Source organism: Malurus melanocephalus, unplaced genomic scaffold (assembly GCF_030028575.1).
Source record: "Malurus melanocephalus ecotype Western Australia unplaced genomic scaffold, MMel_1.1 scaffold_268, whole genome shotgun sequence".
NCBI lineage: Eukaryota > Metazoa > Chordata > Aves > Passeriformes > Maluridae > Malurus > Malurus melanocephalus.
The window spans coordinates 122,723-138,906 of NW_026623500.1; the positions used below are offsets into that span (position 1 = coordinate 122,723).

The 16,184-nt window shown below is 47.6% G+C and overlaps 1 protein-coding gene across 1 annotated transcript; it reads left to right on the forward strand.

The window, feature by feature from the left end:
• The first annotated feature begins 4,713 nt into the window (after positions 1 to 4,713).
• On the forward strand, positions 4,714 to 16,159 carry LOC130579326 (rho GTPase-activating protein 7-like). The gene is made up of 9 exons (XM_057376022.1): positions 4,714 to 4,768; positions 5,962 to 7,298; positions 7,663 to 7,830; positions 8,528 to 8,687; positions 9,970 to 10,168; positions 11,832 to 12,051; positions 13,713 to 13,827; positions 14,247 to 15,303; positions 16,099 to 16,159. Exons 1-8 carry the CDS (start codon positions 4,736 to 4,738, stop codon positions 14,262 to 14,264), a joined length of 2,250 nt encoding a protein of 749 aa, XP_057232005.1. The 5' UTR covers positions 4,714 to 4,735; the 3' UTR covers positions 14,265 to 15,303; positions 16,099 to 16,159.
• Positions 16,160 to 16,184: the final 25 nt, after the last annotated feature.

Genomic DNA, 16,184 nt, shown 5'->3' on the forward strand with positions numbered 1-16,184 from the left:
TTGCATCACTTAGTTTGGTCTAAAAATAGAGCTGTGCTTTTAACATGTTGGGAACTGGGGAAGCTTCAGCCCCTACTCAATCCCTGTCTGAGCTCAGGATTGCTGTGCACAGGCTCTGGCTGAGCAGGCTGGGGTCTGGAATGAGGACACCTTCAGTTTCTCCACATCTGAGATGGCTGAGTGAATCTACTGGGATTTTCTAAGTGAAAATCACATTGTCTTTGTGAAGACTTGGTGTTAGACTGGTCATCCTCCTGGCTCTTTTCTACAAATAGCTTTTCTTTCCTTTTTCTGCTCTGTGAGTACAGTACTTGTCTTTTTTTTGTCTCCTCTCTTGGTATTCAGTAAGTGCTGTGTTGTGGTAAAGATTATGATAAATTATGGCGCTAAGTATAGCAATAAATACAGGCATAGTGTATATAGGCTATTGTAGAAGAAATTAGTTTCTGTTCTGCAGTGTGAAAAAAGAAAAAGATTCWTGCATCTGTTTTGTGTAAAAAGATCCTGCAGTTCCTGTGCTATCACTTCATTCTCAGATGAAAAACCATACAGTTTTGTGCAGGGAAGCCTGTTAGAGTGGCATTGTCCAATTTGATCAAGTGATAATGGAAACAATTTGAAGTTTGAAWGTAGAATAAAAGAATCATGGAAGTTGTGCGTTTTTTTGGTGTCTTCAGTCTGTTGCACTGATGACATACAACTTAGAGGTCTGACCAAAGCAAGCAGCGAATTTGAGCAGGTATGTATGTGAAGTGCCTTGGAATCCTGATCTGTGAGTGTATGTGTAAAGAAAATAGTTTTAAGGAACAGCTCTGTTCCTCTGGTCTATCAAGCTACACTTTAAGGTGCTTTAAAAACATTCCTTTCCACTGAGCAAGCTGGATTTTAAGGTAGCTCAAAAATGTTCCTTTCAAAGAAGTCTTTGCCTTTAGGCTGGTGTCTGTTGTACCGTAAGCTGAGGTGCATGAAAGTGGCTGTGGGAATCCTCTCCTCTTGCACAGACCCAGGCATTTCCAGTGCTGGCAGAGATTGCAGCCTGAAGGCATGTACTCACACTGACCTGCTGGTGTTTTTGAGCAGTCTGGTGCTCCGTGGTTCTGTGAGGCTGCACTGTGCTCTGCTGCTGTGGGAATGTTTCTGTGCTGGCCATGGGCCTTCAGTGATGGTCACAAAGTGAGYGCTGAGCTCYCGACATCWGCGGGGCTGCAGTGGCTGCCAAGCTGCGGAGGTAGTTGGCAAGGAAATAAATATTGATAGGCCCTAGCAACAGGTACTCCTGAGAACTCTTGTTCTGGGAATGCTTAGGCTGTGTCCAGTGTTATTAAAGTTGTGAGAGCATTTTAAGTTTATTTATAGGATTTGTTTGTGTCTTATCACCATCTCTCAGCGCTGGAATGCGCGGACGGGCTTTGCTGTGCATGGGCACAGATGTGTGTCCTACACCCCGCTCTGGTGGCTCTTTTCCACTTGTGGCAGATCCTCCACTGCCCCCAGCTGATTTACACCCATGTGTGACATGCCAAGCATGTGCTCATATCAGTTCTCTCCTGTGTTTGCTTATCCATCCTGTGGTGGAGTGACTATTGCAGAGCTACGTGCATGGAAATGCACTGGATTCAATGATTTATTCCTTTTTAGCAATCTTCTACGAAACATTAACATACAAGATTTTCAGAGGATGTGCCAGGTGAATTTAGCTCACCCTATGAAAGCACCAACTCTGGTGAGCACTGTCCATGAACAATTGTGTGTTCTCATTGCAGAAATTGAAGCCAGGGAAGCCTGCGACTGGCTGAGAGCTGCTGGATTTCCCCAGTATGCTCAGCTGTTTGAAGGTATGATCACAAAGACTTGTCAAGCAGCTGATGCTGAATTCACGTGGAATTGTTCACATAAATAATATATTTCAGAACCTGACATTTTTGGTGGAAGCACTTCTAAATTCTGTTATATCTTCGTACAAACCTGTAGAAAAACAGTGGCTTGGTACGTTTTCTTGCAGAAGAGACAACTCAGCAGGGAATCAGTAGAATTCTATAAAGGACTAAATCTTCCTTAGCTTTCTTTTCCTATTATTAGACTGTAACTCAGTCAAATTTCTGCTTTTGTTATTTTTAGTCGCTTATAATTTTTTCTTGGAGTGCTGGAAGTGMTGTTTCCAACCACTGATTGCAACCAAAACTCCTCTGAGGCTCTCCAGCCTGTGATCTGAGTGGGATTGCTTTATTGGTGTTTTGAAAAAGAATGTTGGAAAAATCATCTTGCAATCATAAGTGTTTAGAAGAAATACTCAGCAGCAGCCAGCCAGTCAAAAAATGCAATCTCAGCATGTTTTCATGTGGCTAAAACTACAAAGAGTGCTTATTTCTTAGAGGAGGTATGGATTTGCTGAGAACTTGTATGATTTTTCAGGCCACACTTGTGCATAYACCTTAAAACYGTTCTTCTTTAAAATATGTTTATTKTTACAAAYATTGAAAATAACAAAAGCTAATCTATTTTTATGAAAGGTTTTATCAAAGAACTGCAGTTAAAARAGCAACATTAGCTACTCTCATTCCCACCTCCCCCGCTCACTGCAAAATTGAAAATTTGAAGCCAAGTCATAGGGCTGGATTTGAAAGCTGTATTTCATGAAACCTGCTGTGCCTGGAAATGCTTCCTGTCCTACTAGAGCAGATTTTATTCTATAAGCTGTTTGTTGAAAATGTGCATTTCCATGCTTTGGAAAATGAATCCTCTGCATTACCTTGCTGTTTATGCAGTGTCCTGACCTGGCTAGGAAAATTAAGCTTATAAAATAAGCTAAGAAAATACATATGGATCTTGGTGGTTCCCTCATCTGAAAGGCTGAATCTCAGGATTTGAAACACTGAACTCTTCAGCTTCCAGCCCAGCATAATGTGTCAGGCTCACTACAGCTCCAAGAGTGGATGGCAAAATGTAAAATAATCCCAGCTTTATATGGTATTGAAGGCAGAAGGTGCAGAGAACCAAAGCAAGTCTAAAGGTTATTTTGTGTGTCTTCTCTATGGCACTTGGTCACTGCAAGCTCCTGGAAATGCAGGAATGCTTTTCCACCTGTAAAAGCAGCAGCACACAGATCCCTGCATTTATTCCCCCACTTGCTCTAAGGACCTGATCCCCACTTGCTGGAAGGATGTTTGCATGAATGTACAGATACAGAAATGGAATTTACTTCATTTCACTTGTGATAAACAGCTTGCAAAGTTGCAAGTCTTTGCAATTAAAAGTCAGATTTCAGATTCAACTTCTTTGTCCACAGATATGCAGTTCCCCATTGATGTAAAAACTGTAAGGAGAGATCATGAATTTTTAGATGGAGATGCGATTGAATCACTCTTCAGGTAAACATTAAYTGTGAATCGTCTCTCATACCCCCAGGCCCCACAGTTATTTGTCATTCATCTTTTCATGCCTTTGCTTTTGTCAGACTAACAAAGTCACCAGTGCTGTGACTGAAGGAAATCATTTAAGAACRTAGTTTAGTGCCACTGAAGTGGGTTGATTTTGGAATTAAAAGGTAGGGTAACCACATGTCTGCTCTTCTTCTTCAGCCAGGCTCTCAGGAGTGTTACACTGAGCATTAGATATCTTTTTTTTTTTTGTAATGGGAAATGTCTGCAAGCTGATAAAAAATAGCCAGTTCCCTGCAAGCATGGCAGGCTGCTCTCTAGGATCATGTACAATGGAGTGCAGGAACTTCCTCCAACTTCTGTTCCAGCAGATAGACAGAAAAAATTATCTGCATGAGCTCTGTTTGGTTTTCCTGAACATTGTTTGAGTGAGAAGCAAAGSTACTGATTTGCAGTTACTGCTTTGCCACAGCTGTTCAGAGCACACGGGTGAACCTGCATTGTCAGTGCCAAGTCAGACTCATGGCCATGGGAATTTCCCCATGGAGGAGTCAGGATTGTGTGAGGTTTCTGCCTCACTTGTGCAATCGTGTAGCAGAATTTCTYTAGCAGAAATCATGACTTCTAACACTCAAGGGGCTGGAAATTTCCTCTCCTGGCAAAGTGTTCTGGTCCTTTTGTGACGTGTCAGGTTGCCTGAATTCAAATYCTGCCTGTACCAGAGCACCCAGAGGAGTTGTTTACATTCACCTCTCTAAAGCACAGCAGATGTCAGAGAACTTGGGGAATATTTTGTTTCTTGGTATGACTTCTGTTCTGAGTGTTCCTTGGAGACTCTCTGTGTGCCCCCTGTTGATGCCACCTATTGTTTGACAATTGAGTGATGGACTTTAGTTTGGGACCTGATTGATTCCACAAGCTTTAATTTAAATTATAGATAATGAAGTCCTTCCAGGAGTACAGGTTAATGCCTTGACTTAAAAATTTTTTTTCAAGGAGTCCATACATATTTATTTTCAAAATATTAAATCAATAGGGAGTTTTTCAGAATCAGCAAGTTTAACAATATGATCTTTTCAAATGAAATGATTGATTATGGTTGTCTTCTCTAGTTTTAAGATGGCAGAACTGGAAGTGTGAACATCTGGGGTTGTTATTGATGCTGGTTTTGGGGACCAATATTTGGTGAGCCTCCAACAGAATGTCAGTCTTTGACACCAATGATGAAGACTCTGTGGCAGAAGATCACAACCAATTTGTGAATGTTTGTTTTCAAGAAATAAAATAGTTGAAATTTAAAACTCCTGTGTTTTTTCTCATGCCCTAGAAGGTTGAACACATTGAACAAGTGTGCATCAATGAAAGTGGAAATAAGCCGTGATAGGAAACGGGTATGTTTGTAACATACAGTTCCTGTTCTCATTAAAGATGTGTTTAGCTATTGTATCAAAAACCTGGTTCTAAAAGGTGCAGGAAGGATTAGCAATTTCTGAACTTTTCTTTCTATTTTATTCCATCCTGTAAAACTCTTWTTTGAATTTTACATTGAAAAACATAGGGATGGAGATTGAAACTAAGTAATGTTTGAACCTTTGTAARGTAGATTAGGGGTGGCTTTTGAAATACTTCTAAAATTTGGTCCAACACACCCTACTGTCCAGTAATTGCCCCAAAGCCCCATCTCAACATGGCTCTTACTGCTTTCTTAAGTATTTTCCAACCTTATTAAAGTGCTGAATGTTCTCAGTTATTGATTAAACAAAGGAATTAAATGGGCAATCCAAATGTTCAGCTGATAGAAGCTGGGTAGGCTTGAGCTGTGCTTTGTGTTCTCCCACAAGAAGTGCTGCAGCTAAAYCAGAGTGGAAGCCTCAGCCTGGCTGGGCAGCACCAGGTCTGCAAAGCCTCTGAGGTACGGTGGATTAACTTCAGGACTGGCAAGAAAATAATGCCATCTTCTGGGAAAATGTCTGTGTTTTGCAAAGTTCTGCTCTGTGGTTAGGGAAGAAGGGGAYAGGAGAGCCCACAGAGAAGAGACAGGTGGCTCTCATACCTCTCTCTCTGTGCTGTCCCTGTGTTCTGTTGGAATGGGGACAATACAGCAATACAGMACCTGGGGCAGGTGGCAGAGAAGGCTGAGGGCCCCAAGAGAGTGCCACAGATACTGATGATGCCACAGTCTCACAGCCAAACCCTTCTTTACCTGAAAATGGATGAGTTTTGGTCACAGAAGTGTGAGTGTTTGATTTGTTTGGCTTTAGGAAAGGCCATGCAAACCCAACACAATTACCTTCAAAATCCTAAAGTTTGCCACAAAACAGGATTTTTCACCCTTGGATCAAATCTGTCACCTTTCCCAGATTTGTCAGCATGCTTGGGAGGCAATTTGTCAGCATGTTTGTCARCTAACTCAGGGCACACCTTCAGTGACTGAATGGCCACATTTCCATAGGTTGGTCTTGGGGGTTTTGGAGGTTGGCAGAAAATTTCAGTCTTCTTTTTACGTTACTTTTTTGTTTGAAATTTAAAATTTGCCAAACTTTGCCCTTGAACTGTTTGTGCTTTATTTTTTTCTCCTTCTAAGAGTGATGACTCTGAAGATGATGAACCCTGTGCAATAAGTAACAGATGGGCATATGAGAGGTGCAGTCAGCGGTGGTCTCGCATCGAGAGCCTGACGGGTTTTGCAGSAGAGGAGGGTGCTGGTGCCTCCACCCCAGGCAGCCCAAGACTGAAAATCATCAACAAGGAGGACAGTGTCTTTCTGGATCATGGTGAGAAGCACGATGTGTCCTCGAKTCACAGCACCAGCAGTGCTGACAGTGACATTGTTAACTCCCAGAAACCTTTTGAAGATGTGGGAACAAGCACGAGTTCCTCAAGGTGTTCCTCAGTTAAGGTACCTTCACTGGACTCTGCTTTTAGTTGTTCTCCTCCCTCCAGTGAATTTTTAAATATCACCAGTGAGGAGAAGCTTTTGGATAAGTCCCCAGCTAAAAAGAGGAAGAGCCTTCTGAAGAAAATGGAGAAGCTGCACTTAAGGGGCAACTTAAGGAGTGGCCACTCAAAGGCCAAACCCATAATAAGTGAACCTGTTCTTCTGGAAGGACTTACAGAAGAAAAGATGAAGATGCTGAACTGTGTAAATATTTCTGACCTCTCAGGCATCCGAACAAAGAGCAATTCTTCCTTTTCTCCCCGGAGCTGCAATAGCAGCAATCAGTCTGCAAATAGCAGCACAGGGAGCGCTCCAAATCCTSTGATAAAAGCAGGCAGCCCCTGTGAAGGAAGAGGGATGTTTGCAGAGCACGTGGACTCTAGCAAGCTCTTGCTAGGGAATGATCTGTCACAGCAAAACCTAAAAAATGACACGTCATTGCAAAAGAAYCAGATGTTTCAAATCCCACAAGGCCATAAACCTGGCACTTTCCCCATTGTGCTTACAGATAGCTGCCTGTCTCCAGCAGAGAGCTCTTCTGTCAACTGGAGGACTGGGAGTCTCCATGGGTGCAGGAGGAGCCGGAGCAGRAGCAGTTCCAAGGAGCCCAGAGCCTCCAGGAGTCCCCTGTCGGGCAGAGATAACCGGCTCAGTGTGTATGACAACATTCCCAACACGGACCTGCAGGATCTGGAGGCTGCACAAGTTGGTGACGATGATGTTTTCTCAGAGCTGAACAGTGTCATAGCAGATGTCCATGGTCTCAAGAAGCTGGTTGATCAGTGGACAGAGAAGCTCTCAGATGATGTGGACTCTGACTTTGCCAGTGACTTGACCTTGTATCCACCCTCCCCTAAAGAAAGCTCTCTTGAAGCAGARGGCTCTGAAGATAAGGCAGCAGGGGATGCTGAGGGAGAGAGCAGCTGTGGCCTGGGCAAGGAGATTGGTTCTGCACACCTGACCTACATCCCAGACTCTAACAGGTCAGCCACCCTCAGGTTTGCCTTTCATTCTGTGCACTCAAAATGTGATTGCTTTGCCAGAACAAAATATTCCTGAGTCTGTCCTAGGTAGYAGGGTCTGCTCTGCTGGTGGCAGGTACCTCTCCACAGGCACTCTGGTACCTGTGCTGAAAGCAGGACACTCCCAGCCTGCATGAGCACTCAAACTTTTGGAATCAGGGARACACAAAACTGTTTGAATTGCCAGAGCACCTCCTGGATGGGAAGCACCTTGTTTAAGTGCASCTAACTGCAGGTGATTTAGAGTGCTAGGTGCTTCACTGAGGCAGGCAGAAAATAGGGATGATGGAAATGGTATTAAGATTAACCAGTATTCATCCTGTAGGCTTGGGAAGGACTGGTCTGTGGAAGAGAGCATGAATTTGGAAAGCCTCTCCCTCCAGACTGATGGCCAGTCCGCCGCCCAGCTGGCCCGCACACAGAAACTGGCACTGCTGAAACTCACGGCTTTGATGGACAGATAYTCCCCTTCCAGTAAGCAGGGCTGGAACTGGTAAGTTGTCTGATAGTAAAGTGACCTGAGTGGGAAAGAGAGGAGTTGGTGTAAGCATGTGAATTTCCTTAGCTGCCTATATTACACATGTTCAAAACGAAGAATYTCATCCTATTAAATTGCTGGCAGCTTCATGGTTATTTCCATGGCTCCAGGGCTTCCTGTGTTGTGGACTGCATTTTGGCCCCTCCCTGGTGGTCATGTTGTAACTGATTTTAAAGCACTTTGCACTTTTTCTGTACATTTGCCCAGTTTCAGGGCTTTGTCAGGGGTGCTTTGCAGGAATTGYGGGGCCTGAGGTGAGAGCTGGCTGGACTGAGAATCCAGTCTCCAGCACTGAGTGTCTGTTTGAACTAAACCAGTGACCAAATCAGACACTCAGGGGACTTACAAACAATATTTTATGATAGGGAGCTGGAATACAGAAAGAGTGAAAAAACACTGCAGTGCCCTAAAGGGATGGAATGTATTTCCCATGAGGATGCTCTATTAAAGTTAATTTCAGCAATGAAATGAGGAAGTCATCCCTGTAATTGCCTTTGTTGATTTTGTCTCCCTCCTGATGCAGTGTGTACAGGTACATGGCAGAATTTGGGGCTGTGACAAGGTACAGCCAAACCCTTTCTGATGAGTGTCAAGCAGCAGATGGAATGTGCTGGACACCCAGTAAGCTGCCTGTGCTGGTTTTTGTTTCCAGGACCGTACCAAAGTTCATTAAAAAACCAAAAGCCTCAGAYTACAAGGACAAAAATGTGTTTGGGGTTCCTTTACTCCTGAAYGTGCAGCGAACGAGCCACCCCCTGCCCAATGGCATCCTGCAAGCCCTGGACTATCTGAGAAGCCACTTTCTTGACCAGGTAGGAGCTCCAGGCAGCCCAGAGCAGCTCTGGGCCATGAACAGATCTGCTCCAGGGAACCAGACTCGAACTTTGTAAAGGACTTTCTTGCCCCCTAAGGCTCTGAATAGGTGTAGGTGTGAGCAGGCAGCCTGTGAGGAAATAGCAGTGCTGATTCCTTCAGGGAATACCTTCAGCCCTGAGCTGTATTTCTGTRCCTGGCCTCACTGAACCCCTCTGCAGTCGGTTCTCCTGGTGCAGGCAGTCAGGCTGTCCTTTCCTGGGGCAGTGTCATGTCTCTGCTCCCTAAGGAGGCAAATCTGCCACACGATGTCATTGTTCCCTCTGCTCTGTGCTGCTGGTAGTGCCAGAGCTAATGTGCAAATTAATCTTGTTTCAGCTGAAATGCAYTGCTAAGCAGAGAGGAAGCATTGCAGCAGTGCCTGTAACAACTTTTTCTGGGTCTCAGCTGTGTATTTATCCCCTGAGTGGAGCTGGCAGTGGGACTGTGTGCTGCATATGGTATTTCCATAGCATAGCTGCAGAAATGGTAGACTCTGTGATGTGAGACATGTTTGTTAAAGAGAGGACTCTTTTCCTGTGCTTTGCCATTGTCTAGGTGTGTAATATCACACTAAAGTGCAAAAGTGTGTGAGTCCCATGAAGTGACAATGCAAACGTGTTTCATTTTGAGGTTATGCTATCGATTCAATTCATATGAATAAACCAAAGTATGTAAATACTGTCTCAGTGGCACAGAACAAATCTGTCAGCAGAAACTTTGGTGGGGTCGAGCTCATGGGAAACTCCTAAAGCTTGCTTTTGTCTGAAACTTAATTGACAATCATATTAAAAAGAAAATCCTAATTTCTCTCAAAATGGGAACTGCCTGTTGCCAACCTGTGGATGGATTAGACATGTCAAGTGTATCAGGTGTGGATCTCACAGTTTGTGTGAGCCAGCACTCATTGTATGTTTGTGTTTGGTAAACACAGCCTGCCTGAGAAAATGGACAGATGTCAACAGAAGTGATTTTAAAAGGCAAAATGAGAACTTTTGCATTGTATAAAAACCAAACAAACATTAAAATTGGTATGTCACTGCTGCCTCTGTGGGCATCAGGCATGGTTTGCCTTGGAGAAACATCCATGCAACTTCTAATGATGCAAAAGTATTTTGGTGTTAGATCCCACTGCCATCACGGGGTATTTGCTATCACAAGGAAGGGGAAGGATCACTTATTTGTGAAGTTCCATTCCCAATGACTCCTCTCTTTGTCTCTAATAATTTCTTTTACCCATAGGTTGGCCTGTTCCGAAAATCCGGYGTTAAATCCAGGATTCTGTCTTTAAGAGAAATGAATGAAACCAGCCCAAACAAYGTCTGTTACGAAGGGCAGTCAGCATTTGATGTGGCAGATATGGTGAAGCAGTACTTCCGAGACCTTCCCGAGCCTATATTCACCAGCAGGCTCTGTGAATCCTTCCTCCACATCTACCAATGTAGGTACCAAAGCTGTCATTTTCCAATGCCTTGGGTAGCTCAATATTCAGCTGTACAAGGCAGTGGCCAGTGCCATGTCCCCCTGTAGTCACAGGAGTTGAGTCAGGAGGACAATTCTGACAAGGTGAGTCAGATGGTCTGGAGCTGAGAGTTTCCCATCTGCACCCATGAACCAGCTGTTTCCTTCCTTGAAGGATGAGTGTAACAAAATGCTGCAGCAACCCTCTTTAAGTGTGCTTTTAAACAGGCATTTCCTTTTGCAAAATGAAGAAATAACCTGGTGCCCTTGTTCGTGGCATGGTGTAGCTCCTTGAGCAACAAGTCCTGTTATATTATGGGATTTCTTCATTAAGGTGCCCAAGAACAGCTGCTGTGAAACAGCTGGGAAACACCAGCAGCTTTCTGCCTGTGCTCACACTGGTATTGTCCTTGAGACTCAACCCAAAAAAACAAGGAAACATGAAGCTGAAATCTTGCATTTAATACAGTTTAAATGGATTCTATCTCCAGTACTTTGCCCCCAAGGAATTCACTTTCTAAAAGCAGATGGGTTGGGGAAGGAACTTGAAGTAGGGCTAATAATGTTGTTGGGATTGACAAGTTTCTTCTGCTGTTGAGAAAAGATTTTAAATGGYAAAGAATGAGCTTTCTGAGAGGACTGGCTTTGCAACCTAAGCTGTRTGACTTCTACTGACATAAGTCAAGGAGTAGCTGCTGTCCTGTGTATSGTGTGGGTTCATTAAAATCTGGTTGGRTYTTATTTTCTCAYCTGTCAGTGTTTTAAATYTTTTTCTGAAAATGATTTATTTGTTCGAAGCAAGTTTTCTTTTTGCATTCACAAATTCTCATTTGTAAGGAGGTTCACAATTCCAATGTCCAAAGAATGTGTAACTCTTTTCCTCCATTTACTGTAATCTGGCCACTCTCCACCTCCTGTCTCTGTTTTGGGGGAGAAACAGAAAATGCCCAAGTTCTGTTCACCCTACTCATTCTTCTGCCAGATGTGACTGGAGCCAGTGCACAGATTAAATTACTCTTCTGGAGATAAGAAGGGTGCTGCTTTCACCAAGGAGTGTGTTTTTTTGTGTTCTGTATATGTGCTTCTACTTGAAGGGAAGGAGAAGTGATCTTCCACCCTTTGCAGTGGTGTTAATTGGAGAAATCCTTGTGTTGGGGGTGTGTGGCAGGATGAGCCAGACCCAGTCTCCTGCAGGAGCTCTTTGGGCAGACAGTCTCACTGGGGGTTAGCATGGATTAAAATCTGTTGGCAAAACACTGGCCTCTGAATTGAGATACCTGAGAGCATCTGTTCCCTTTGTGTGTGAAGCTGAAAGGAAAAGACAGAGCAGCAGCTCCAAAGTGTCACTGCAGAGTAATGTTTKATGGGGAGACAGGCCCTGATTTGGGTTTTAACTCAGCTCAGGGTAAGTTCATTAGCGTGGTGCTCAAGATGAATTGCGAGTCAGGCAGCAGCAGCCCTGGGTGTGAACATGCACTTGACAGGCAGTGGGAGAGATGGAGCCTGTTTGATGGGATAATGGCCTTTCCTTGTCTGCTCTGGGCTTGGGACAAGGAAATGGATGAACCTGGAGCTCAGTGCCCTGCTGATGGATGCTCCTTGTGCAAGTCATGTGTGATTTTTATCGTTGTTTCTGTTCTCAGACATGCCGAAGGACCAGCAATTTCAGGCTGTCCAGGCTGCCATTCTCCTTCTTCCAAAGGAAAACCGAGAAGCTCTGAAAATCCTCCTGTTCTTCCTGCGAGATGTGGTGGCTTTTGTTGAAGAAAACCAAATGACCCCAACCAACATTGCTGTCTGTCTTGCGCCTTCTTTGTTTCACCTCAACACCCTGAGGAGGGACAGCTCCTCTTCCTCAACCAGGTATTGGCACTGCTGCTGTCCACAGTGCCCCTTGCTGCAGCAATGCTTTGTGTAGCTGGCCAAGGCTCAGTGTCAGGTTTTGARGGGAAATGGAGTGTGTGTGCCTTGGGGCTTGCCTTAAATTGGGTGCAGCAGGAGCTGCCTGCAGTGCATGGCCGCTCAGTGCCCAGTGCAGAGGGCCAAGGCCCATTGCCATGCTCCTCTCCAGTCTGTGTGTGTCCCTCAACACTGCTGCACTCCCCTGGTTGCCCAGGAGCACAGCAGGTGGCCCACTGCTTGCGTTAAAGTGGTGCTGGCCATTGGAAATGTGCTCCTGCACTGGCCACTTGGGCCCAGCTGTGGCTTCAGGACCCTGCAGACACCCGGTGGATTGAAGCAGCTACTGGCACTGCTTCTGCTGGGTGATAARGGCCTCATTCCTGCCAAATCAAGCCACAGGGATTCTGAAAATTTATCTTCATAAGAAGTATCTGGGTTGCATAACACCCCCTGTTTGTACGTGCAGGGAGGAAGGTGCCCTTGGGCCAAAGTAGACAAATAATCTCTGAGAGCATTCATGCCTTATCTGCCTCCTGAGGCAGGGCTGCTTGCTCTGCTGGTGCTCCTGGGCTGTGGATGGATGGATCAGGGCTGGGGGGGAAGCACACTGCTCCCGACAGCACCGAGAGATGAACACCTCATTGGGGGATTGGCAGGGCACGACTAGTCCCAAAGAGGAGCTGTCAGATGTGCTGTTGGCATCTTTCAGGCTCTGGATAGMACAGAGGAAAGGAAAGAAAACACCAAGGATTGTCTTTTGCATGTCACAAAACATGAGAAGGTGCCTCAGGCATCCCTGTGCTGCGCTGGCACACGGCAAGGGAGCCACAGGGCCACTGCGGGGGCACCCGGGATGCGATGGGGCGGCAGCGGGTCCTGCTGGATTGCTGGGCTGTTTGAGCTCCTGGGGGCTGCACTCTGGGAGTTGGACCTTTTTGCTTTAAATCAGCACTGCTCTGAAATGCCAGGACCAAAGACAGCAATGGAGTTTTCTCTTTGTTGTCAGCGATTGGAAGGCAGGATGCTTTGAAGCTTTAGCTCTGCTGTAACTGTGCATTAATGCCTTGGTGCAGGGCTCCCACTTCAAAGGGTGCRAGCTGACAGGTCTGACTCCGAGGAGCAGTGCTCAGGACTGTTATCTTCCACCCAATTTTCAAGCCATTTGGCAGGAATGCACACRGATTAAAGTTTCAGAAGCCAGGAATAATGATGTCATAGCATGACTATGAATTAAAAGAGGGGACTGTTTTTGAAATGTGTTTGGTGTGGTTTGGGCCAAACGATTTAAAATGTTCTGCTTGGGCTTTGCAGGTGTCAAAGGAGCTTGATATTGAAGGTCACACACAAATAAGTTTGGGGGTCATTGTTGTCCTTGGCCAAGTGTGTGATGATGTGTTTGAGGAGTAAATTCCCTGCCATGCCTTTCTTGGGTGTCCATTAGTGCTGGWCAGTAGCACCCAGGAGCCCTTTGGGATGTGCAGGGAGGGAGCTCTCTCTCYCTGGGGACCTTGTGCAGTAACACATGAGCCCCTGCATGGCCCAGGCAGGTCCTCCAGSGTGTTTTAGGAGTGGTTCCCAACACTTGGCTCACTCAGCCTTCCTTTCACCTTCCCCACTCCCAGGTCCAGTCAGAGGAAGTGCAGCCTTGGCAAGCCAGACCAGCGGGAGCTGAGTGAGAACCTGGCAGCGACGCAGGGCTTGGCCCACATGATCATGGAGTGCAACAGGCTCTTCCAGGTACGTCACTCACTGTCACCAGGCGAGAGCTGCCCAGGGTGGGTGGCAGGGTCAGAACAGCATTGCCCTGCAGRGGTTCCTGCCAGCCCAGCTGCTCTCTGAGCCTGTGACAGATGGAGTCCTGCTGATGCCACCAGAGTGTCACAGCAGTTTTRCACTGCAGTTTGTAGGGGCTGTGCCAGCACTCCTCCATTCCCCCTCCATCCCTGCGATGGTGGGCTCTGACTCCATGGCTGCCTTGGGGCCAGCTCAGAGAGCCCCTGTGGGGCAGTGGCTGCCCTGTGGCCGGGCAGGGAGGCTCTGGCCATCCCTGCTAGAGGGTGGGCTGGAATTTTGCTGCTGGAGCCTGGCCAGAGCAGCAGCCATGGCTGTGCMTGGCCACAGAGCCCAGTAATCTGAACCTGGACCTTGGCCCACAGACTGACTTCCCGGCCTGACCGTGGCCTTTGCCCGTCATTATGGACTTGCCTGTGAACCCCAGCTGTGGCTGACCCTGGTTGCTGWCCCTGGACCTGATCCCGAGCTCCCTTGCTGACTCACCTTTCTGGCTCCACTTCGGACCTCATCGCCATGGATGTGTCTGATGATCTTTGCTCCTGGCTGACCCTGGCTGCCATCTGTGGCCCAGCTCTGGTGCTGTGGGAAGGGACAATCACCCTGGTAGCCCTATTGTCCCCCTTGACACATGGCCTGTTTCCCTCAGGGGTGCTSTCTGCACTCCAGCAGCCAGCTCAGGCCTCACGCTCTGCTCCTGCTCCTGATGTGGGCAAGGCCGCTGTCCCATGGCTCCCTTGCACTGACCCATGGCTGCCCCATGGCTTCTGAGTGACCCCCTCCCCAGGACAGCTGGGGTTCCCAGAGTCTGSTCCCTGTATGGCATCAGTCTCCAGSCCAGACAGGGCTCCTAAGTGACSCTCTCCACCCCCAGCCCAGCCACGGGCCTGTTTCCTGAGCAGTGCCCTGAACCCCTGTGCCCAGCTCTGCGGCCCTTGGGGTGCCCTGACACTGCTGCCTGCCCCATACCCTGTGGTCAGTCCTGACAGCGTGGCAGCTGGCCCTGTTCCTGGCTGCACAGCCCCTGGAATAGCCCCATGGGGACTCTGAGCTGCCCCTTGGACACGTGGACATTCCACACAGCCCTGCTGTGACCACTGCTGACCCCAGCCCTGAGCTGTGGGGTCCTGCTGGTGTGACCCCCACCCTGCCAGGGGAGGCATTTGGTGCTGAGACTCAGGGATGGCCTGGAGGTGCTGTCCCCCTTCTGCTGGAGGCCACAGCTCAGTGTGGCAGCCTCGGCCGTGCCTGTGCCTGGACACACCCCCATGTCCATGCTCTGGGCCCAGACTGGACTGGGCACTGTGGCCACCGCTGGACCATGGCTGCYGCTGCTTCTGCCACGGAACTGGAGYGTGACCCCGCCAGCAGGACCCGCTCATTGGTCACCACTGCCACCCCCAGGCTGCCAGCATGGCCCAGGTAGGGCGGGATGGGCCTGGCTGGAGAGGCACTGCCCGGGGGAGCACGGCTGTGGTATGGGCATGGGCGCAGAGGGGTCAGGGAGCACAGCCCACGGCCGGGGCAGCTGCTGCAGTGCCCGGCACACAGGGATGTCACACTGCTGTCACGGTGGCACCAGTGCCAGGCACACGGGGCTGTCAGAGTGGCACCGGTGCCAGACACACGGCACATGGGGCTGTCACGCTGCTGTCACGGTGGCACCGCCACCAGGCTGGMTGTGTTTGTGGGCAGAGCTCAGCCACCAAGACAGCATTTGCACAGGTCTGTGCTTGGTGAGGTGCCAGCTGGGGCCCACCATGTGGGGTGCTGGACACTGACCAGCCAGGAGAGCTGAGCCCTCCCCAGCTCTCTGYACAGGGCAGACCCTGACACAGATCTCTTGGATCTATATATAGATTTATATATATAGATACATATGTACATATGTATACACACCATGTGACACACGTGTGTCACTGAGCACCTGAATCAATGCAACAGCTGCTCTCCAACACAGCTGCATTTCCATGCTGCTTTAGGACTCTGYAATTTTTAGGAGGCTCACAGAGTAGAGTCTCCAGCAAGCCCCAAGGCAAAGGCAGCTGTGGCTCCTTGTAGCTGCCCAATATTGATATGCACCACACAGAGAGGTTTGCCAAACTCCATAGGGATTCAAACCATTGCTGCTGAGGGGAAAGACATTTGCCTTGTGTTTTCCTCAGAGGGAATGTAGTTTAACTGATCTGCTCCTCTCCGGACTTGCTGCTCCTCCAGGTGAAACTGCTGCCTGCTGCCCCACACCACCAGAGGTGACATCGAAGGCCGGGTGACCTGCTCATGCCTGGCACGTAAGGTAAAGT